The sequence below is a fragment of the Choloepus didactylus genome, chromosome 10 (genome assembly GCF_015220235.1).
Source record: "Choloepus didactylus isolate mChoDid1 chromosome 10, mChoDid1.pri, whole genome shotgun sequence".
Lineage (NCBI taxonomy): Eukaryota > Metazoa > Chordata > Mammalia > Pilosa > Megalonychidae > Choloepus > Choloepus didactylus.
Window position 1 is genome coordinate 25894569 of NC_051316.1, and position 23335 is coordinate 25917903.

General features: G+C 45.5%; 2 protein-coding genes across 18 annotated transcripts in view; one reads left to right on the forward strand and one right to left on the reverse strand.

The window, feature by feature from the left end:
* Positions 1 to 13839, forward strand: part of CDC14B (cell division cycle 14B) — a 143531-nt gene extending 129692 nt beyond the window's left edge. For 16 of the 17 annotated variants that reach the window (XM_037798206.1, XM_037798217.1, XM_037798208.1 and 13 more), the window contains one exon: positions 1712 to 5472. In XM_037798206.1, coding sequence (XP_037654134.1) covers positions 1712 to 1748 — 37 coding nt within the window. In that variant the 3' untranslated portion in view covers positions 1749 to 5472. Of the gene's footprint in view, positions 1 to 1711; positions 5473 to 8226; positions 8287 to 9288; positions 9424 to 12022 lie in introns of those variants that run through there. The other variant, XM_037798207.1, reaches the window with a different exon arrangement.
* The window catches only part of HABP4 (hyaluronan binding protein 4), a 60780-nt gene continuing 51230 nt past the window's right edge, over positions 13786 to 23335 (reverse strand). Inside the window, exons 6-8 of the mRNA XM_037798226.1 lie at positions 20373 to 20544; positions 17260 to 17445; positions 13786 to 15355 (exon numbers count right to left, since the gene is read on the reverse strand). Of these exons, the coding sequence (XP_037654154.1) occupies positions 15299 to 15355; positions 17260 to 17445; positions 20373 to 20544 (415 nt within the window). The 3' untranslated portion in view covers positions 13786 to 15298. The remainder of the gene's footprint in view (positions 15356 to 17259; positions 17446 to 20372; positions 20545 to 23335) is intronic.

Below are 23335 nucleotides of genomic sequence, written 5' to 3' on the forward strand. Positions count from 1 at the left end.
CCCCACTTCCTTTCTCAAGTCTGAAGAGGTAAATTAATGGGCATCTACACTTGCCCACTTCCTGTTAGAGCTCTAAACCCATTTTAATGTTTCTCATTTAAGAAGCAGTAAATCCATTGAATAGTTGGTTAGATAGAATTGGTCTGTTTTTTCAGGGTTTTCATAGTAACTTTCTGAAGATCTCTCTTAGAACAAGTCTTGATGTTTCATAATGCCTCTGTTTGAGAACTTGCAGTCACTTCATTAGGTAACATTGAATTCAACTCCTGTCTTTACATAGCTCTCCTGCTTTGTATGTGTTTCTGTAGCGTATGCTTTTCCTTTGGGGCAGTCTTTTTTTTTTTTTTTTTTTTTTTTTATCACATCAGTTTTCTAAAACATCTGTCATGTATAAGTGACTTTTTTATTTCATGTGGCAGCGTTTGGAATCGTCACTCTCTGCTCCACCTGCCAAACCAACCTGAGGATCATTGCTTTCGGGGTATTTTGTACCTTATCATTCATAATGTGAGATAAGAGAATGCTCAAGGTCTTTTCTTAGCCTCTAAAACCAGGAGTTTCCTCATGAGCCCCTCACTTGGGAATAGCTACATCTAGGACTTTGGCTTTTTACATCTTCTCGTTTGTGGTTTTTTTTTTTTTTAACGTCATCATACCTGTCACTGTTTCTTATCCCATAAATTCTCAGATCTCATGTTTGTTCTATGGCCGAGTACATCTGTGCAGGAGCCCCATAGTATTCTTTCTTTAAATATTCCTTTAAAAATCCTGGTTACCTCTTATCTTTTTAAATATTAATTTCCCTTTGAAATTCCAAATATTACCCCCCTTGGCTCCACTAGCTGACTTGGACCTTCATACTCAGTACTTCCTTGGGGTCAGATGAGCCGGCTCTGACAGCATCGCCATCATCTAAGTGAGGCTTGACTCCAGTTTAGAATTGGTTTCCCTTTCTTCTTCTGCTTTAGTTTGGCTCTGAAAGTTACTATTTAGTATTCAGTTGTAAGTGTAAGGTAATAAATTGGGGAAGGGAAGAGGGGAATGGAGCGAGACTCGAGGTCAATGATTTCTGAACAGAGGAGAGCTCTTCGGGTGTCTTTACTAGGTGTTTCCTGCCTGTGTCCCCGGGGTGGGAGTTGACAGTGGGGTCCCCTTGCGGGCTGTGCTGCGCATGCTGAGGAAAATGGGGAGTGAAGCAAGGGGTGCCTTCCACTCTCGGCTGAACTGGAAACTGCGTGAGGTGCCAGGACTTTTTCTGTGGCCAAATTCTGGCTTTTGAAAATAATCAAGTAACTCTTCTTTATCTTTTCGTTCTTTCCACTTTTCCCACAGCCTGGTTCCTCAGAGGGAGAGAAGGAAAAGGAGTGCTTTGCAACAAATGCCCTTAATGGCATTATGGTACTTTGATTGCTCTGCTGCTTCTGCCCTCCCTTCTTTTTTAAATTTTATTTATTTATTTATTTAATTTATATTTTTGCAGAACTGAATCTTTTTCTGCTCTGCCTTCCTCTCCTGTTTGTCTTTCCTTTATGGTTGATAATTGTATTGTCTTTTCCAAAGTATTTGTCATTAAAAAGTTGTAAAAAATGTTATGATGACTTTACAGCATGTCAATATTTTTATTATGTTGCCTTCCTTGTCTTTGATAACTACATATGGGACACTTAGACCTTCATGGTAAACATCTTTTTTTTTTTTCCCTCCTCTATAGTCCCTCCATTTCAAGGACTAAAACAGTCTTACGTTAAAAGTAAAAGCCTGTGACCAGAATTGAAGGAAGACTCTAGGAACAGAAAACTACAACAGGACTTAGCACAATTTATTTGAAAACAAAACAGAATTGCAAAAGCCTTAGTTGCTTTCCACCTAAGAAGTTAATCCAGTGAAGAAAATGTCCTCTGGAGTTTAATTAGCTAAATGAGTTTGGGTACAAGTGAATGACTTGAAGGATCCAACTCTCCTTTTGTAGAAATGTCTAAAATGTAACAACAAAAAAGCTGTTGTAAATTCTGTCTCAGGTGTAAATATCTAAGCCCTCTGTTATCAAGAGAGCTGAGTCGTCTTTGTGGTGCATGTGTCCCGTGTGATGGCAATCATTTTAGCTGCTGGCCTTCAGAAGAATTGAGTATCTGATGGAGGTTTTTTACTTATTTATTTTGTGTTCATCCTGTGTTCCTGTGTCAAGATTTATACAGATAAAACAGGCATTACTGAAATGGTACTTCCCACAATTTGGTACTATTTGGTTTAATCATCTTCACTTCAGTGTTTGTAAGATTGTAATGGTAACTCTGTTAAGTACCCAAGCTGCTTGTCTTCCACCGAAGAGTGCTTTATTAACGAGAATCTGTGAAAACCGCATTTAAACACAGTTGCATGTTGTGATACAAAGTGGTGTACTCTGGTAATCTGAAACTTGCAGGAGAATACAATTGATAGCTTTAGAAGACTCAGGAGAAGGAACTGGCTTCAGAATTTGATAGTTGCTGCATCAAGTCATTCCTTTGTATGTCATTTAGTGTCTGATGAATGCCAAGGCTGCCCATGGTTTCGTTGTCAATTCAGACAAATTTAAATCATCTTTCCTTTCATGCATGGAAAAAACAAAACAAAACACTATTGCTGTTTTCCCCGGAAACAAAGATCCCAAATAATGGTGGCTTTATTGCTTCCATGAAGTCTTTCCCTGTAGCATAGTAGATTTTTTTTCTTACATGATCAGCCTAAGGCCATTAACACACACTTTGATTTCAGTGACAATTGTCTGCATCAGAATTTTAGTTTGTAAATATGAGAACTCACTGTTGCCTTTGGTTAGGGAATACAACTAGTAACTCGTTGCAGAGTGCCTTCTCCCCACAACCCTACTGAAACATAGCTGTGTCTGTGATACAAAGCAATCACAAAAACAGAATTCATTTGCTGCTAACAGAAATGGGGGCCCAAAATAAAAATGTTGTAACCACAGTGATTACTTCCATAGTCAGAAGTGATGAAATGGTTTTAGTTGTCATTAACCACTTCTTTGCCTGTCCGAGTTGGGAACACGGAGGGGTGCAGTATTCAGAGGCAACGGCTGATGGCAGATACCTTCATGGCACAGTATGAATGCATCAAGTCAGTAGGCAATTCCATTTTTAACAACTGTCTTTTAAACAAAACGTGGGAACAAAGAGTGGATGGAATAAACAGGCTAGTCTGTTAATGCAAAAAAGAAAAAATCATTGAAAAGCAGCGGCTCTGTTTGCCGTGTGTACTCTCTTGGAGTGGAGTAAATATGAGACTGAGTGCCACTGAGGGGAGATGGAAGATGCTGTTGTCTTAGCCCCACAAGCAGCTCCTCCCCAACAGGCACTGTGGGGGGTGATCACGCCAGCCTTTAAACATGGGCACCAGATCACAGAAAAGCAGTGGTTTCCTCTCTCTGGAAAGGAATAGGCCCAGAGACCCACTTGCCTGAGGGGAAGACTGCTTGTGCGTAAGATTTGGGTGGGAGGAGGAAAGTTCCATTTGCTGGGTTGTGGTGGGAGACAATGCAAAGTATTCACACTGCCCATGCATGAAGCGTTGAATTCTCAGGGCAACTCTCCCTCCCCTTATGCTAGTAAAGGCTGTCTCCTCCATAAATAATCCAGGTCCTTTTGAACCATTCTCGCTTGGGCTTTTTATTACTTTAGAACAAGTAAATGTGCTGCCAGCCTTGGCTCCTGCTGAATACCGTCTCCTTCACATTGAATAAGCCACTTGGTGTCTTGGCCAAGTGTGGAAAATTTGGGCTTCAGTGTGAACCACAGTACTTTTTATTCGAGAAATTGCCTTTTCACGTTGGCTACTCAAATCTGCAGCAAGACTTGCCATCCCTGTGGCTCTTTATAAAATTCCGTGTATTTAACAGGCTCACCGAAATTAGTCATAGGAAATTAGTGCTTCAGGTGAATTGCATATCACAGCATTAAGCCTACTGGGGACATCTCTAGAGACCAGAAAGTCTCTGGGTCTGACTGATGGAAAATTCTTCCTGCTGTAAGAGTAGACTCTCCCCACCCCCCTCCTCCTGCAACACACCCAGATTCTTCTGAGATTCTAATTTTGAGTCCTTGATATAGAAGACCTTGTTGCTGTGGAATGTGAAGACAGTGCCTGTCAGATGGGGAGATTCCTTTCATTTAAGAGCCTTAAATAGCTTTGAAAGTACACCAAGACAGTTTCCAATGGACTGAAAATTAGAAACGGTGTTTTTAAATGCCCTTGAAGCTTTCTGGGGACTCAAATAGTCAAGAGTCAGGGACAGACCAAAGGAAGGGTGTTTACAAAACCCTGTGGACCCAGAAATAGAGTCGGATTCTATTTTGTAATGCTGAAGAAAAATCAGCAATCTTTCTTCACTACCAGTGAAGAGGGGCTGCTCCTGGGCAGTGCCTCATTGAAACCCGGAGCCCTACTTGTCAAGTGTAGCTGCTTCCCAGCAGTGAGCCGCTCTTCTCAGTCTCCAGAATTTTTCATTTCTAGCACTTGTTCCCCTTAGCCTGTCAGCAACCCACTCCCTTCCCTTTCCTCCTCCCCCCTTTATAGGGGTAATTTCTACCTCTTTTCTTGGGCCCAGACAAGTTTTAGAGGAGTTCCCAAGTGTTCTCACGAGGAAGTGTGTCTGCCCTTGGAGCTTGATCCAGAGTGCGTGCCGTGCGGCCCGGCGGGCTCTCCCGGGAGCTGTTGTGCCAAGGGCTCCTGGAGCCTTTCCTTTGCTTGAATTGTTCACGACAAATGAGCAATGCACTCGTTTGATGTTTGTTCTAAAAGTGGCTCAACTGCTGCTCTTCCTACTTAAAAAAAAAAAATTACATTTTGGAAAACAGTGCTCAACAATCACAGCTTTAAAGACGTTATGTTGTTTCTTTAATAGTTATTTCCCACTGAAACTGTCCTGGTGAGGCTAACTGCTGCTCTTCCATCTCTCCTAAATCTGAGTATTCCCAATTTTGCCAAGAGGAAATACTACAGATGTGTTTGAAAGACTGGACAATTCACCTATACTGTGTAGGAAATTACCTCCTTACTTACCCAGTAGAATTCACTGTCAGCAGTCATTTCATCTGATTATAGTACTGCAGTTTTATATTAATAATTTGCAGACTTTTATCTAACCTGCACTCATGTACAGATTATTAAAAGTTTTAAAATGTAACTGATTAATCAGTATTTGATCAATCACTGTCTTGATTTTTTTAATTCAAATGTATATTTCTAACCATATTTTTTTAAAGCTGAGAGAACTGGTCGAATGAATGTTTATTTTCCTGAAGGTATTTTTAAGATAAAGCTTCATAATGGCCTGTAAATTTGGCATATCTATGTAGTTTGATACATATTATCTCATTTGAAAATCTTGTGTATTGTAACTGGTTTTATACGAAATATCAAATAGTGGAAATTGTATAATTACGATCATGTAATTAAAAGTATTAACCAAACAGCCTTTTGGTTTGTTGTGTTCACTCACTGAGGATTCTGAGTCATGGAAGGCGGTGGTTAAAATATAAAGCGGATGTAACCCTTCCCCGGGTCAGAGGGCTGGATAGTGAGCCACTGGGGAAGGCTGCTCCTGCCCTGAAATCTTTCCACCCACACACTCTGCCACCAGCCCACATGAGGCACGGGTCTGACATCCTGGAGACGAAGGCTAAGACAGCAGTAAATTAGGCCCTTTGAGTCTTGCAGATCATACAGTCTGTTCCCTTTATTTTTTCTACCAAGGTTGAGATTAAAGTGCTGAGTGAAGTGCCGGACCGAGCTCTTAACATCCTGATTTCTCCCCCTGAGGCCAACCTCAGTGCTCTGACCCTCCCTTCCCTCTCCAGGGTCTGCGTTGCTAGACAGGACCCTGAAGACCTAAAGACTGCTCCATCGCATGGAAAAGTTGTGCTAGGACCTGGGATCTTGTTCTGTTTAAGGGCCTGTTCACTTTCCCAAGGATCCTGGCCCTGGAATATGAGGTTTCCTATTCTGTGGAGCCCTCTTCCGGGGGAAATGTTTTCTTGCTTCTATTCAGACTCCTACCCCCCACACTCTTCCCTCCAGAACAGGTTTTCCAGCTCTACCCTCAGTTGAAAGCTGCAACATCTACCTGCTCCTTGGTGCTTTATCCTGAGGTCAGTGTTGGATCATGTGCTCTCCCACAGACCAGCCGGAGTTCAGTTGGTCGGCATGGGCCAAGCAGCTTGGTGAAATAGATTGCTTTTGATAAATTAGTTTTTAGTGCATTCTAGGTAATTTTTTTTAGAGGATTAGGAAAAGACTGATTTTGCTAGCAGTTTATAATCCCGCAACATCTGGAAGGTAGGAGGATGTTTTGGGTACCTGCAGCTTAAATTTCATGCAAGTGTAAGGTGTAAGCATTTTTAAAGAGGCCAAATGAGCTATTTTGACTTGAAGAGGGGAAATCCATTCACATAAGGTTAAGTTTCTTGAGAGGCATTTGCTCAGAAGCCAGGCTGGGGCAGAGTTAACTTGAGTAGAAAAGGGCCTTCCATGAGGCCCCAAGAATTTATTGAGGTAGTTGGCGAGTTACTGTATGATGCATTGTGGGAACACAGGCTCAGGTACAACGGAGATTTCCAGCAAATGACCACTTTATTACTTACATAGCCCCAAAGAGCAGGGGAGGTGGCCCTGTTGTGGCTGGTCCCCCAGGGAGGCCAGCTGCTCAGGTCAGGGTCAGTGCATGGTGGCTCTGCACACCCCACTTTGCGTCAGAGATGAGGGACACTGTGCTGCCCAAGTGGTGGGTTTTTATACACCCCAAGGGGAAGGCGCCCTGCCACTGAGTAAAACAACCCTTGTGCAGAGTTCCCACCCTAACAAGCAGCTAGGGCTACTTGTTCCCAAAAGTTCAAGGTACAGTCAGGCCTTTCCATGTCAGGTACCTGGTTTTTTGTTTGTTTTGTTTTGTTTCTTACGGTTGAGACCTGACATCTCTGTGCCCCCGATCTGCAACACTGGGTTGCGATATGGAAACATCAGAACATGTGCACACAAGCAAGAGGGGGAAAGGAGGGCTGGGGAGATGGCCGCTGGGTATGTCCGTGACTTTCCCAGCAGGTAGCAAGTTGATATGGAAAGAGCGAGTCATGGTGAAGTGCAGTCTAACCCTAACCTCTGCCATTTCCTCTGTGACCTTGGGGTTCCTTTCTGAGCTTCACTTTGTTCATCTGTAAAATTGGACTAGTAGGTGCACAGTGTTAGGATTAAAGGGGATCAGAGTAGGTGACCGTGCCCTAGCAGGCCCCAGTGTCAGTGTGGAGGAGGATGACTCTGCTTCCTCTCCCTCCTCCTGTTGTGGGTGCATTGGAAGGGAACTTTTTGGGAGGAATTCTCCAAAAATGTAATCTCTACTTCTCTGTACTGGGCCATGACATGTAATCGTTCTCTCCCCATGGCTGGCCATGTAGTTAGTACCCAACTCTTTACTCATCCAACAGTACATGAACATTTTCCTGTGGACATTCTTCTGGGGTGTTGCTGATTATTTCTTAGGGTAAATTCTTGCAAGAGGACTTTGTGTCAAAAGATATGCAACTTTTTAAAGCTTTTGATGCACAGCGCATCAGAAAGCAGCTGGTTGTAATTGCTCAGAGCACGGATGCTGGAGCCAGCCTGCTGGGGTATAAACCTAAGATTTTAGCCAAGTTCCTGAGCCTTCCTAAACCGCTGTTTGTGCTTCTCTCAAATTGGGATGGTGATGACAAATGAGTTACTATTTGTTAAGTGCTTAGAATAGGGCCTTGCACATATATGTCTAAGAACATGTATGTGGAGGTTTAATAAAAAAATAAAAATAGTGCCACAAGGTCCCCAACGGACTATGGCAGTGGATACTCCTACACTCCCCTCCGCCTTCTTGGCCAGCTCTCCTGGCCCCAGTCCCGGGGGCCCCTGCTGTATGGTCATAATCATTTAGCTGCCCCCCTTATTCAGATTTATGGCATCTTGCCTTCTAAGTGATTAGCAAAGTATGTCCCTATATTATGTTCTCATCATGTCTCTCAGTTTAATGGGGGGAAGAGTGGCCCCTTCAGGAAGACCCTTGCAGGTTCCCCCCCTCAGCCATTTCCCAGCTGCCTCCTGGGGGTCAACAGCCCACGTGGGGATGAAGTTCCTCCACACTGCCCCGTTGTCCTATCCTGCCATCTTGTCTTGTCTCTAACTGTGCCTTCTCTCTTTGCTAGCAAGTCTGCATGGTTTTGACATGTTTCTGGACGACAGGTGCTCCATCCAAAGTGAACTCTCCAGGTAAGGAGGCCCCTGGCCTAGCAGGGCCACACCCAGCATGGTCAGGTTACCACCAGGGCCCCAACCCCTTGGGTTTTTATAATTGCTAAATATCACATTTATAGTTGGGGAGAGGATGTGAGTGGGAAAAGAGAGTGGGAGGAGGCGGTGGGGTTTGTGTGTTGCTTTACATGGAAAAAGACAATGGGGGCAGTGTACTTGAGTGTGTCCCCTCAACATGAGTGTCTGCTTGTTCACCTAAAACAAGATGACTTTTCAGGCGGGATCATTCTTTGGGGTGTAGGACTCTCTGGAGAATGCAGTGTCTGGCATCCCTGGTGCCCCACACTTACTAAATGCCCGGGATGCTCCCCAGCCATTGGTTGACTGAGACCCCCCACACACACACACATTTCAAAACCGCCTCAGTGGCGCTATTGCCCCCCACTTGGGAACCTCTGATGAGCTACAAATACAGCTTACTGGGCGACATCACAGAGGTGGCAGCAGACATGCTTGGGACCCTGCAAAATGGACTGGAGGAAAGGTTTCCTGTAAAGAGGCGGCAGCGGTGGGGCTCGTGAGGGTTCATGAGACGGGGGAGGCTCCCGAGACTTTGGCTGGTTGGCAGGACGGCCGGGCTGCCTGGCCCCAGCTGCCACCCCCTGCAGCAGCCACGGGGGGGAAGCCTGTGCCTCCTGACTCCATCCCCGAGAGGGAGGGGCCACTGTGCAGAGCTGGAGGCCGTGGGAGCGTCCCAGGCAGGCCAGTGGTCACCTCTCCTTGTGTCGCAGTTCGGTGTTCATTCGGTGCCGCTGGGCGGAATGGGGCAGTTGAAAGGCTGCTGGGGGCCGCCCCGGCCCTGCTGGTTGTTCATGGTGATTCTGCTCTGGCCAAGCCTAAATTTGCCTGGCAGTTTTAACCCAGCAGTGGCGCATTAAATGTCTCCTTGCCATAAACACAGTAACTCCCTGGGCTGAGGGGCTGGTAAATACAACTCTACCCGTCCCCTCCCTCTTCCAGTGATGGTTTGCTGTCCCGGGCCATGACTTTTCTGGACCGGCTTTTAATCTGGCTCAGGATCCGCAGGGACTAGACCTCCAGGGATGGTTCCCCCTCCAGGACAGCGCAGCGCTCACCGTCGGAAGTTCTCTCAAGGTGCGATCTGAGCCTGTTTCCTCAGGCCCATGCCTCAGCTTCTCAGCGAAAGAGTATTTTTACCTTGTTCTTCCATTGAGTATTGAGATTTTAGCCCAGGGCCAGAGCCGGCCTTCCTGTAGGTGATGGGCAGGAAGGGTTGGGTCGGGAGGGGACCAGGCTGGCACCAGTGCAATCCCTTGCCCCAGGAGGGCCGTGTTGTTTGAGCTTTCTTATGTTAGGAACCCCCGGAATAGCTGAAGGAAGCTGAAGAGCCTTCCTCTCCTCAGAAAAGTCCGTGTCAAATCTTTCTGCCTTGACAACAGCAGTCCTCAGGGAAGAAGTTACCATTTCCCCACTTCTGCTTCCCTTCTCTCTGCCTTTCCTTCTTACTGGAAACTTCCAGCATCCTTGCTCACTCCCATTCATCCCCGTCTTTGTCAGAACACGCAGGCTCGTTCTGCATTGCCTGGATAATTCAGAACTTGTCTGAGACACTTGAAAAGTTCTCACTGTTGTTCTAAGCTGACCAGGCAGGTGGAGCAGAGGCTCTGGCCCCACCACAGGGGTGCAGGTGGTTCCTTCCCACCTCCAGGAAGTGCTGTGCACACCAAGGTTGAGCCACCCCTGGGGTTGGGTGGATGGTGCACGACGTGGACTCTCTGGTGGAGGTGTCCTTGGTGCCTCTGGTGGGGTGGCCGTGCTGGAGGGGGAGTTGATCCTTGCCTCTAGGTTGCAGAATATCTGAGAACTCTCAAAGCCCCCTGTGGGACTTAGGTACAAGTTGATGCCACCCCATTCTCACAGAACAGGAAAGTAAATCAGCCCTCTGGACTTGGACCACGTTTTGCAAAGAAATGCTTTTAAAAGGCAGTTTGGGCACCTGGTGGTGCCCACCACTGGCTCGAGCTCCTGCTGTCCCCACACCCAACTTACTTTGCCCATGATGGGGCTGTGGTGGGTGTGAAGGCCTTTGTGGTGGGCTGGGGAAAGGCTCATCGTCCCGAGTAGTGGGAAACCTAGTGGCCAGGGGAGGCTTTCCTGGAGCAACAGGTGATGGGCGGTCAGGAGCCCCTTAGGTTCCTGCTTTGGATTCCTGAAGTCCTGGGGAAAACCAAGCTTCTCTTCCATCAGTGCCTTGTGGGTGATCTTGAACCTAGTATCTTTTTTTTTTTTTTTTAAATCTTCATTTTATTGAGATATATTCACATACCACACAGTCATACAAAACAAATCGTACATTCAGTTGTTCACAGTACCATTACATAGTTGTACATTCATCACCTCAATCAATCCCTGACACCTTCATTAGCACACACACAAAAATAACAAGAATAATAATTAAAGTGAAAAAGAGCAATTGAAGTAAAAAAGAACACTGGGTACCTTTGTCTGTTTGTTTGTTTCCTTCCCCTATTTTTCTACTCATCCATCCATAAACTAGACAAAGTGGAGTGTGGTCCTTATGGCTTTCCCAATCCCATTGTCACCCCTCATAAGCTACATTTTTATACAATTGTCTTTGAGATTCATGGGTTCTGGGTTGTAGTTTGATAGTTTCAGGTATCCACCACCAGCTACCCCAATTCTTTAGAACCTAAAAAGGGTTGTCTAAAGTGTGCGTAAGAGTGCCCACCAGAGTGACCTCTCAGCTCCTTTTGGAATCTCTCTGCCACTGAAGCTTATTTCATTTCCTTTCACATCCCCCTTTTGGTCAAGAAGATGTTCTCCGTCCCACGATGCCAGGTCTACATTCCTCCCCGGGAGTCATATTCCACGTTGCCAGGGAGATTCACTCCCCTGGGTGTCTGATCCCACGTAGCGGGGAGGGCAGTGATTTCACCTTTCAAGTTGGCTTAGCCAGAGAGAGAGGGCCACATCTGAGCAACAAAGAGGCATTCGGGAGGAGAACCTAGTATCTTGATATCTCAAGTCTTACTATCTTCACCTGTCCAGGAGACCTAATAGTTTTTTAGTTAACTCCTACTTGCATGGAAAACTTGAGGATAAACTCACAGCAGGCTGCTAGAGCATCAGGTGACACAACCATGGTTAATCTCCTTGTCCCTTGGAGTGGCGAGACACAGAAGTATGTAGGACATGCCCAGTGTGGCCCCTTTTGTCCCCGGCTGAGGTACACGTGCCTTTGGTGTTCTCTGTGCCCTCTCCTAGCAGTTTCATCCAAGGATTAGTTATTTAGTTGGAAATTTCAGTTGTCTATAGAAAGAAGCTGACTGGGCTTGGGGGTGAAGCTTGTCCCTGCCTCTCTTGCCTCATCCCATCCCTGCCCAAACACTAGCAAAACGGAACACGGAGGAGACACTTGCCTTAGATTAGCTCTGAAAAGAGGGAACACCAGTGTTCAGGGCTGCACCCTTGGACAGTGATTGCTATAAGTTGGGTGTGTGTGTGTGTGTGTGTGTGTGTGGCTCCTTCAAGAAGAGGGCAGCGATTGCGAATGGTGTGGACCATGCTGGGGAGGCTGGGAAAATGGTTTCTTGGCTTTGGGGGTTAAAAGGAAGTTTTGCACTTTTATCGGTATTTTACTTTACAATAAAAAGGTTTTAAAAAATACCACTTTTCCTTTTTCACTCTTTCCCATATATGTATACATGCACAGGTGGCCCGAGATCATCTGCCTCCCGGGCCCTCTCTGCCCTGGCAGGGAGGAGCAAGGAGTGGCAGCGGTGGCAGCCGCCCGACTGCCTGACCGAGCCTGGTGTGTGGAGGCTTTAGGGGAGAGCAGCAGCCAGACCTGCAAGGGCGTGATCCTTGCAGAAGGCTGAGGGGAGGGAAATGGGCAGATCTCTTCTCAAAATGAAACTTCCTCTACCCAAGTTGGTCCGTGTTGAGAGAGAAGGCAGACCCACCCCACCCGCTGCTGACAGAACAGCTCATTTCCTGAGTAGCTCAGAGGAGCGCAGTTCCCGTTCTCATTTGGAGGGCTGACCTTCACCAGTTTCTGAGACACGGACCAGCAGCTCCACAGCACTCGCCACCACCATGTGGTATCACTTCAAAGGAAAAAAACAACGGTCCCTTCACCTATGAAATTCAATTCTGACAATTCAGTACAGAGGGAAAAAAAGTGAAAGTCCGATCAACATTAGAAAAGAGAGGCCTGCCTTGGCTGGGGTGAAAATGTCAACCACTTACCAGGAACATTATACTAAAGATTGACTTTCCAGATTAGACGGACCAGATCTGAAAGTTCAGTTCAGCTATTTCCTGAGGCATTCTGAGCAAGCAGCAGCACTGGCTGTTCCGAGTCAGTCCTTTCCTGGACCACATGGGTTTCCATCCAGCGAAGCCAGGGCCCCTTGAGGGCCGACAGCTGTCAGGGACCACACCTCCCTGCGGACATGTGGCTGGACACCAGCTCCCTTGCTCCCCAGACCACCTGCTGCAGGCTTTGGCAGCACTTCGCCAGGCCCTGGGGACTTGACCCACAGCACGGTTTTCAGCTACTGCCCTGGCAGCCCTATGCAGATGCCCTGAGATCCAGGTAACTCCTGGGCCGGAAGCGATCAGATCCAGGCCTGGGGTTGGCACTGCAGTTGCCCAGCTGGGACCTATGTCTGGCGGACCTTCCACTTGAAACTCAAACATGCCTGACCTCCACTTTCCAAGAGTGCCTTGGGGGGCTGCCAGCCCAGTTGTCTTTTATGGTATTACCCTGCTTGATTTTATGTTATCTGCCGAAAACGTGCCTGCATGCACTGCCTCATGACAACATGTCTATACTCAAGCATCTTAAAGGAGTTGGATAGGGGAATTTTCATCTGGAAGGTCTGAATACTCAATCCTACAGTCTCCTCAGCCAATCTTCTCTACAGTACATTAACGATTTCTTGTACCATTTTGCTTCTGCTCTGTCTTCTCTGGGGAACTGAGACTGTGGACAATCTAGCACAAGTTAGAAAGGGCAAAAACATCTATTTGCTCCTAGCACCTAATTGGCCAGATAGCCCTGGTAAGCAAACAGAGCCCAGAATAGGCCAGAAACTGTCACGTCCCCTAAAACTGTTTCCAACCACATTCCATGGTGCAGGCATCTTCAGTGAGTCGAAAAGTATGTGGTGTTTTGCAAACAGGACACTAGATCAAATGCCAAGGGCTTTTCAAGTGGAATGCATAGCACTTCGGGGAGTTTTCTTGAAATGGGTCTGTTTTGCCAATCTTCCCAAGCCAAGGCAAGGCAAAATGATGTACTCCGACGGCACGAGACCTGCTGCGCAATGGCACAGCCGTCACACAGCACCAGCTGACTGCCACGGCTGACCCTGACGTCTGCTCTCACAGGATTTCTTAACTTAGATCATGGTATTCACACCTCATTGTGACTTTTCCAGGGAGAGGGAATAAAACAATCAGTTAATATACTTTAGTTCTCAGGTATTAATTTAATAACGAGACCAAAAATTAGGCTGTCAGCCACAGCAAACATTCTTGACTAAAATAGCTACAGGCTTGACTTCTGACTATTCAGCAAAATCAAGACTCTTCTTTCTACTAGGGCCTTTTCCCACATTCTTCTCTTGACCTGAGTGTGACAAAAAGGATTCAGCTTTCTATACACAAAGTTAGGAGGGACCACCAACCATTTATTTACACTTGGGCTCAAGTTCAGAGCCATCCCAGTCAGTGCAGCACGGTGGGGGAAAAGCACAGACCCCAAGGCCAAGGTTCAAATGCCGACGCAAGCATATTAACCATGACAACAAGCAAGCAGGGCCCTCGTTTTCTTCGGTAAAGTGGGGAGAATGTTGCCTGCCAGCTTCCAACAGCCGTTACAGCTGCCCATCCCAGGCCCTTCCCCGGGGGTGGAGAGTGGGGATCCCTGGGAGAGTTATGGAACCCCTCAGGGGACCTCCTGAGCCAATCTCTCACCATAGGCAATAAATAGGACTGCGACAGAACTGCTGCAAGGACCAAGTAAGGAGAAATGCATGTAGGTGTTCAGTAAATATTATTTACAAGTCCTGCCCAGTGCCAGGATAGAGGGTCTCACATGCAGCAGCTGCTCAGTACTTAGCTGTGGTCAGAAGAGGGAGAAAAGGATATGGGGTGAACTCTTCATGTTGCGTCACTCTCACCAGGACCTTTCCATTTCATTAGTGGGGCTCAAAACCTGATATCAAAATCAGATACTTATTACTCACCCTAGAAAACCATCCAGACAGTAAATATGCACATATAGTCTAAATTTGTGTGTGGGTGTGTATATATATACACATACACACAGAAACCACGAGGTAGTTTAAATCACCATTAAAAAATCCATATGCTTTCTAATTCTCTGTCAGAGTGGTAACCAGTGGCTGCATAAGAGCTGGTTAAAATTATTAAATGAAAATCAGAACTCAAATTCCAGGAGCACGTAACATTGACAAGTAAACAGTAAATATAATTGTATTTTAATTTCTTGGTCTCTGAAAACTAGACTGTATCTGCTTTAAATTAATGGTCCAAGTTATATATATTTTCTTTAATACTGAAAGACACAGCCTTCAGATAGCTATACAACTTACTAAATAACCTCAATAGTAGATCATATTTTACAACTTATTCTACTCTCCTTGTTTTGTGGAGGATTCAATATAATCTCTATGTACACATTTTGAACATTATTCCTGAACTTCATTTGGAATTTCTTAAAAATTCTTCACCTTAGAAAAATGCCAGACTAAATGCCCTGACTGGAGTTGCCTGCTCTTCAATAGCTGGAGAGAGCCTTTCCCCACAGCCCCCAACCCGAGAACGTGCAACAGATTCACACTATGCGGGAAAAAGCAACATCTATTGTTCTTAGAGTCTGACTCTCTTTCCCACAGCAAGGAACGTCTCTTCGTGGGTCTGCCATGCTGCTGTAAGTTGCCAGGGACACAGGGCTCTTTTAGGCCAGAGCAGGGAAGTCTTCAGGGTCATCTGGGTTCGGAGCAACATCTTGAGTCTAGAGAAAACAACAATAATTTTGACTCAACTCTCATTTCACCCGTTCCCAATGTGCCAGCACCGTCAATCAGGGATGGTGGCTCTCGCACAGGTGGCCCCAGACCGAGGGGAGGGACGGGGCCTGCAGCCTAATGGGGGACAGCGCCGGGGTCACTCCCAAGTTGAGGCAGCATCGGCCGCAGATGGGACTGTGGGACTGGCCGCCAGCTCTCCTCCTCACGCAGAGAAGCCCTGCAGAGATGGGGAGCTGCCCTCCACTTCTCGCCCTGACCTGGGGGCTGGCACAGCGGGCAAGCAGTGGTTACAGTGGTTGCTACACCATAGAAGGGGTGGGGGGCAGCTGCCTGCCTCCCTTCTTTCCTCCAACAAATCCTTACCGAGTGATCCACTTTGTATCTGGCACTTCTTTCAAACAATAAACCTAACAATGTGTACTGTATACAAGCCAGGCATCGGAGATATGAGGGTGAAGAAAGTTCGTTCCTGCCCTTGGGGTGCTCAAAGTTAGGGAGAGTTAAGGAATGAAACACGCTGAGAAAGTTCTAACATGGTAATTCCAGTAACGGCGAGCCAGATTAGGGGCGTCTAATGCCACGGGAAGGTGACATCAGGGTTCCAGAAGAGGAGCTGCTCCCTGAGCTCAGCCTTGGTGGATGAACAGAGAAGGGGAACCCGGCAGCAGTGCAACTTGACCCTGACTTTGGGGTCCCAGGGCAGCTTCTGAGGCAGGGAGCAGCGGAGAGGCAGCCTGGTGCTGGGTCAACAGTCTTCACACACCCAAAGGCCAAATCAGCAGCAAGGCTAGGGCTCTGCTAACTGAAAGGAGTGAAGGTATATTTCCTATTCCTAGAATAGATCCTTCTTCCAACCTCACCTCAAATGCACCCAGGAGGAAAAAAAAAAAAAGCATTTGTTGTGTATTTTGCTCTTAAGTAAAACACTACAGCTCCCTGGAGAGAGGGAAATGGGTGCGTCAGGAACACTTCCAAGAACAGCCATAGGACCGTGGGCTGCTTACGCTCCAGCGTCACAAAGATGGCACGATGGCCCATACTGGCCCCACAGGGCCTCATGCCCGACTCCCTATGCAAGGATTCATCTACTTCATCACTGCCCACCAAGCACTGTGCTAGGCCCTGGGAAAACCAATAAGGAGCAAAAGCAGGCATGCTTCCTGTCCTCCAGTGTAGATCAACACTCACACCAGGGAGAATACGATTACAAACAGAGATGATGCTGCAAAGAAAAGGAATAAAATCCTTTGCTCAAAGGCGTTTGACCTTGCCTGAAGGGAAATGCCATCAAAGCAGCCTTCTCTGAGGAAGTGAAGTTAGAGAGATCTGTTCTAGGTCAGCAGGTAAAGGGGTGGGAGAAGGATCAGGGCGTGTAAAGGCCCTGTGGGGTAAGGAACATGTTTGCTGAAGAACGAGGAGGAAAGTGGTGGGCCTGGTGTGAGGTAGGAAGGTGAGACTGGGGAGGGCAGGAGGGGGGGTTGATCTTGAAGGGCCCTGAGTCTTGGGAAGAATTCTGTCTTCATCCTGAAAGCCTCTAAGCTGGCTTCAAGAGGGCTGGGTATGGGACATGGGGACATCGGTATGTTAGCAAGCAACCTGCCAGATGGTCTCATCTGATCCCAAGGTGGGGCATCTTGTCTGATGTGCTAAGGACTTTCTGTGGTTCTGAGAGCACATTCCTGTCAGTGGACTCCCTCGTGAACCTGGAGGCCAGGCTGCCTGGTCTACACCCTATAGATGTCACCCTTTCAAACTCCCCAACATTATGCATGTAGACTAGATGGAGAAGGACTGGACTGTACAACCCAAAATTAGACCATGTAGGCCCAGGGCTTCCTCACCTTTCACTTCCTTCAAATCATCCAGTATTTATAGAACCAACACCTACCACCACTTCGGTTCTGGGTCCATAGTTCTCCGTCCTTCTGATCCTTCCCCGGCCTCCCCGCATGCCACCTCTGGCTCCACGCCCAGGACGAGAGAGGTTACCAAAATTAATCTCCAGCTGGGATGTGATGTCATTGGCCGCTTTCCGGAAAACATGGGAATCATCCTCATAGTCATCCTTCACCATCTGAAACAAAGTGACAACATCAAACACACAAAGATACACAGCCATTTCTAAGAACACCAGTGAGACTCAGTGCCAACACCACGGCCCGTTCTGATGTGGTGCGGAGGAGCTACATGGCGTCGTGGGAGGCAGGGCGACGCCAAGGAAGAAGACACTCTGCTGTCTTGGGTCTAACATCAGTGAGTTCTGTACATTTAGCAGTCATTTAGTCTTGTGATTACAACCTTAATCCAAACAACTTTGAACTTACACTTATTTTCAGTGAGACTGAGTTTCTACTGTTTTTGCAGGTTAAGATGTTTGCCGACATTAAAAAATGTAAAAAAATGCAAAAATGTAGGTTAATGTTTACTGACATTAAAAAATTTTAATTTCTGCCTATTATCAGGTTTATTTGTTCACAGATGCTACTTTGATAAGAAAATGCCATCTTTCTAGAATAGAACTTGGTGGAAAAACTCACTGTGGGTGTTGACTGTCCAAATACCATGTGTTAAAAACTACACGATTTACCATAATTCCAACCAGAAATGTATGGAAATGGTAAAAAAAAAAAAAAAAATAAGGACATCTGAGGGTTGCTACCAGTGCTACACAAGTAAGTCAAGCTGTTTTTCAAAACTGCTTTAGTTAAAATTCTTTGAAAAAGCACATTTTATTAGAATAGGTCAGCTCTATTTCTTAATAAAAGAAAACCATGTTAAATAAGTCTCATCTGAATTTGATTTGGTTTCAACCTATAATGGATAAAACAAAAAATATCACCCTTAAGTCAAATATAAATCCACAGAAAAGAAAATAATGCCAGTGATCTTGAATAAGAATCCAAGGTGTCGAAATGGAGAACATTCCTACAACTTGCCCAGGAAATAGAATCAAACTTCCATGAGTGTATCAACCCCTTTTGGGCATATGTTCATTACAGGTTTCACATTTAATATCTGTGTCTCCTTTCAAAGTTTCAGATTAAAAGAAAAGCAGGGACTTTATGGAGAAGGGCCCTTGAAGCTAAAAAGATGAAGGAATTACAATTCTAGAGCATTAGCACTCTGGTAAAAAGATAAATGCAAAAGAAAAAAAAGAAAGAAAGACAGTAAGGCAAAATAAACTACTGACTGATGCCAAAAAAACGACTGTCAGTGTGCCTCAAGGGGAAGAGGTTGGTTTAAGTCTGCCTGGCTGGAGCCGTACCAGGCCACTTCCCACTGCAGGAAAGGGTGAAGTGCATGGGAACGACGAGGAAACTAATAGAATAGACTAAAGGCTTGGTTTCTGGGCACTGCCTGGCCCTCGGCAAAGTGCTTTCACTGCCCACTTCATTTCACAGGGTTGCTGCTCCCTCTGGCCTTCACAGACAACAGCACCACACAAACAAGAGGCATTATTCTACTGCTTTTGTCTGCTAGGATCCCCAGGACAAAGTAACCAAGTGACTTCAAACTTGACTTATGCTGCTTTAAGAACAGTTCCTGGCTAAAATCTTCAATGCCACATGATTAACAGGGACCAAAGATGTTTGCTTTACTGAGACCAAGCCCGGTGACTCAGCTAACCCAGTTGCTTCAAATATTCCAGGAGAACGCCAGAGCCAGAGGATGGATCTGGTGTGGATTAAGGAAGAACAGCTTCTATTTTTACTGAACATGTCAGCTGTACATTTCACATCCTGACAGCACATTTGTTTTAGGCAAAGTTTTATTTACAATGCCCCAGAACAAAAAAGAACAAAGAAAGTGGATCACAAAAGAATTAACCCAGCTAGTTGATGGACTTGTAAAAACATCTCAGAGAATTCCAAGAAACTGAGGCTCTGGCCTCCTATGTCTACACAAAAACCATAATGAGTGGAGCAGCTCAGAACTCAACTAGTACGCCTCTAACAGCATGGACTGGACCAAAATGGGGTGGGTGGGATCCTGCTTCATAAATGACCCACTTAAATACTCAAAGAACACAACCAAAGCATAAATGGGAATATAGACAAATTCACATAGTAAAAAATTCCTGAGTTTCAAACAAAATCAATGAACACTATGCAGCAGCCAGGAGGATTTTGCTCTCCACCACCATCTATCTACACAGTGACTGGCTGCAAGATTAATATCTGTGGCTGAATAATGAAAATTCTAAATTCTAAAATTAGAATGCTATATTTTACTATTATACCCTGACAGTTCAGTAATTTAAACAGAATGTGATGAAATGAATCTATGGTTATCCTTATCAGCATATGCTGGGAGTATGCTGGTAGGTATTTCCCTGGAAGCATCCCCCTTCAAAGCTGAGGCATCCAAGAAAAAGCTGGTAGCAAACCAGAAAAATAAGGCCCTCACAACCCATGACCCGTGCCGACTGGACAGTGCCTGCTCATGCAGCACGCTCCTCACTGGCTTCTGTTCTGTAGCTCTCTGAGGTGGAAGCAAAGCTGCTGAACTAAAGTGAAAATGGCTTCACACAGTGTAGTACTCCAACCACACCTGAAAATGATCCACTACTCCCAATTCCATTTTGAATGCTCTTATTAAGAATTACAACAGAAGGAAAGCTAATCATGAAAATGCACAGTAGTTAACCTTGGAAATGGCATCATACAGGAAACATTCTGTAACCTCTCATTTAAGAGACAAAAATGAAATACAATTAACTTGCGGTGTTTGTGTCGTCTCAGCACGCTTCTGGGAGGAGCAGAAAATGCACTGTCACCAGAAGTGCTTTCTCCTTAAAGGTCAATAGCTCGAGTTTCAAATCTTTCACTTAAAACAATAAAGATACAGAAAAATTAGGCATCCATGTTCACTGGGACTCAAGTAGAATCTAGAATGACAAATGCTAATACTCCATCTCCAAAACAGAAGTGGAAAGGTCCACATTATTTCCAGTAAGGTAAAAAGAAAAGATTACCTCTAGATACAAAATGTAATGCTTACATCATCTCTATATTTTGACTTGTGAATCACCACTGCTTTGGAAGGAACAGTGGATTCAGGTTTCCGGATGTTGAACTCAGGCTTTGGTCTGGTCTGTTCTTGAAGATTTTTCCACTCGTCTAAGGTCATCTCTTGAACTTGAGTTTCTTCTTCTACCTCCAACTCAGGAACTCTGAAAAGATGTAGAATCATAAAGAACCATTTTTCATGGGTCTGAAATCTCTAGTTCCACAAAGAAAAAGTGATAACCATGAGTTTAGCATATTTTCATTTTACTGCATCTCAAATCTGAATGAGAGAAAAATCTTGAAGCCATAAGCTTTCTTATTTTCTTTTCAACATTTTATGCCATTGTTGCCACTAAAGTTCTGTGTTCTGAGCAGTGTTGGGAAAATGGGACACCACCACCCCAATGGCATCACCATTACTCTGTACCCAGACAGCAGCACCCACAGAACAAGATGACTGTAGAGTAACACAGGGAAAGACATGGGAACAAAATACAAGAAATCGTCAACTCATCTTATAAAACTGTGGGTCAACAAATGCAGACTTTTGTAAATATTCCTTTAAAATCTATGTTTTTAAAAAGAAAACAGAAAACTTCTGGGGAAGATGGTGGAATACGGAGCTCCAGGACTCAGTGCTGCCACCAAAACAACTAACAAACAGGCAGAAATAGTCTGAAACAACTATTTTGAAACTCCAGAGGCCAGAAGAACACTACAGCATCCAGGGAAGTTCAGGAAGAAGAGGCTGATAAACTTCAGTAAGAACTGTGAACTGCTCTCTCTCTGCTGCAGCTGTGCGCCCATCTCCTACTCTCCCGGCTGCCACAGGGTCCAGTCCCTGACTAGCAGCTGCTGACAGAAAGGGACATAAAAATCCTCTTCTCCAAGAACGGGCATGCAGGGCCAATCACTGATCAAGGTTTTTAATTAGTGAATTTGGATCCCGGTTCCCGGCTCTAGGGCAGCTACTGTTTCGACCCACCCTGGACAAAGGCAGCAGCAGCCTCTCTTTCAATCCTCCCTGGACAGGGGTGGAGGCCGTGAAGATTTAAAGACACAGTGCTTCCTCAGGGCTGTGGGGGACAGTTAGCTGAAGGGCTGCATTTGCTGGGCAGGCCAGGAAAGCTCAGCTTTGGGGAGCCACTGAAGAGTTCTCAGTGCCCTTCTTGACCCCCTCCACAGGACAGCTTGGATCTGCAGCCCCTTTGTATGTCCCTGGCCCTGTTCTGGCTGGGAAAGACCGAATTGGGAAAGTCCTCCCCAGGGTGACCCTTCTCCCAAAAGCAGCATGAGACAAAGAAAGGAGTGTAAAAAACTACACAGGCAGACAGACTGGGACAAAGGCCTGCAGGCTTCAGAGACCTGGGAGAGGGAGGTTTGTCCCCTGGGAAACATGGGGGACAGCCAAACTCCTATAAACAAGGAAACTCCAAAACAACCAACAAGCAAAAGCCCAGGACAAGACAAGGGCCGAGGAAGATGGGGAAAACCCTGCATACTGCATTTGCCTTGGACAGACCTTCTTGGACAGACCTTCCTTACAGGAAGACTGAAGCTCAAGAAAATGTCTTATCACCAGCTAGTTACAAAACCAGAAAGAAGACTCCCAAAGAGTAAATCCCAGAGTTAACATTTTAAAATACGAAAATGTACAGTATGTAGCAAAAAAGTACAAGACAAACAAACAAACAGGAAATGATGGTGTGCCAGTTTGAATGTATTATGTCCCCCCAAATGCCATTATCTTTATTGTAATCTTGTGTGGGCAGACCTATCGGTGTTAATTAGATTGTAGTTCTTTGAGTGTTTCCATGGAATGTGCCCCACCCAACTGTGGGTGATGACTCTGGATAATTTCCAAGGAGGTGTTGGCCCACCCATTTAGGGTGGGCCTTGATCAGTGGAGCCATATAAATGAGCTGACAAACAGAAGGAACTCAGTGCAGCTGTGAGTGACATTTTAAAGAGGAGCTACAGCCAAGAGGGACACTTTGAAGAAAGCACAGGAGCTGCAGATGAGAGACAGTTTGAAGACAGCTGTTGAAAGCAGACTCTTGCTCCAGAGAAGCTAAGAGAGGACAAATACCCCAAGAGCAACTAAGAGTGACATTTTTGAGGAACTGCAGCCTAGAGAGGAACATCCTGGGAGAAAGCCATTTTGAAACCAGAACTTTGGAGCAGATGCCAGCCACGTGCCTTCCCAGCTAACAGGTTTTCCGGACACCATTGGCCATCCTCCAGTGAAGGTACCTGATTGCTGATGTGTTACCCTGGACACTTTATGGCCTTAAGACTATAACCGTGTAACCAAATAACCCCCCTTTTATAAAAGCCAATCCATCTCTGGGGTTTTGCATTCTGGCAGCATTAGCAAACTAGAACAGATGGCCAATCTAAAGGAAGAGGATAAACATACAGAAAACATCAATGAAGAAGAGGAGAATGTGGACATATCATATAAAGCTTTTACAAAAATGATGTTAAAAATGCTAAAGAAGATGTAGGAAAGTACAGTAAAAGAACTACAGGATATCAGGAAAACAATGAATTAACAATGAGAATCTAAGTAAAGAAATAGAAATTGTAAAAAGGAACCAAACAGAACTCCTAGAATTGAAGACCTAAATAACTGAAATGAAAAATGCCCAGGAGGATTTCATGAGCAGACTGGAGCTGGCAGAAGAAAGAATCAGTGAGCTTGAAGACAAAACACCTGAAATGAGAAGGCTGAGGAGCAAAATGAAATATGAAAAGCTAACATAGCCCGAGACAGCTATGGGACACCATCAAGCACACCAGTATATGTATTATGGGAGTCTCAGAAAGAGAAGAAAGAGAGAAAGGGGCAAAAGGAATAGTCAAAGAAATAATGACAGAGAACTTCCCAAACTTAGCAAAAGATGTGATATGCACATCCAAGGAACTCAAAACAGGATAAACATGAAGAAAAAT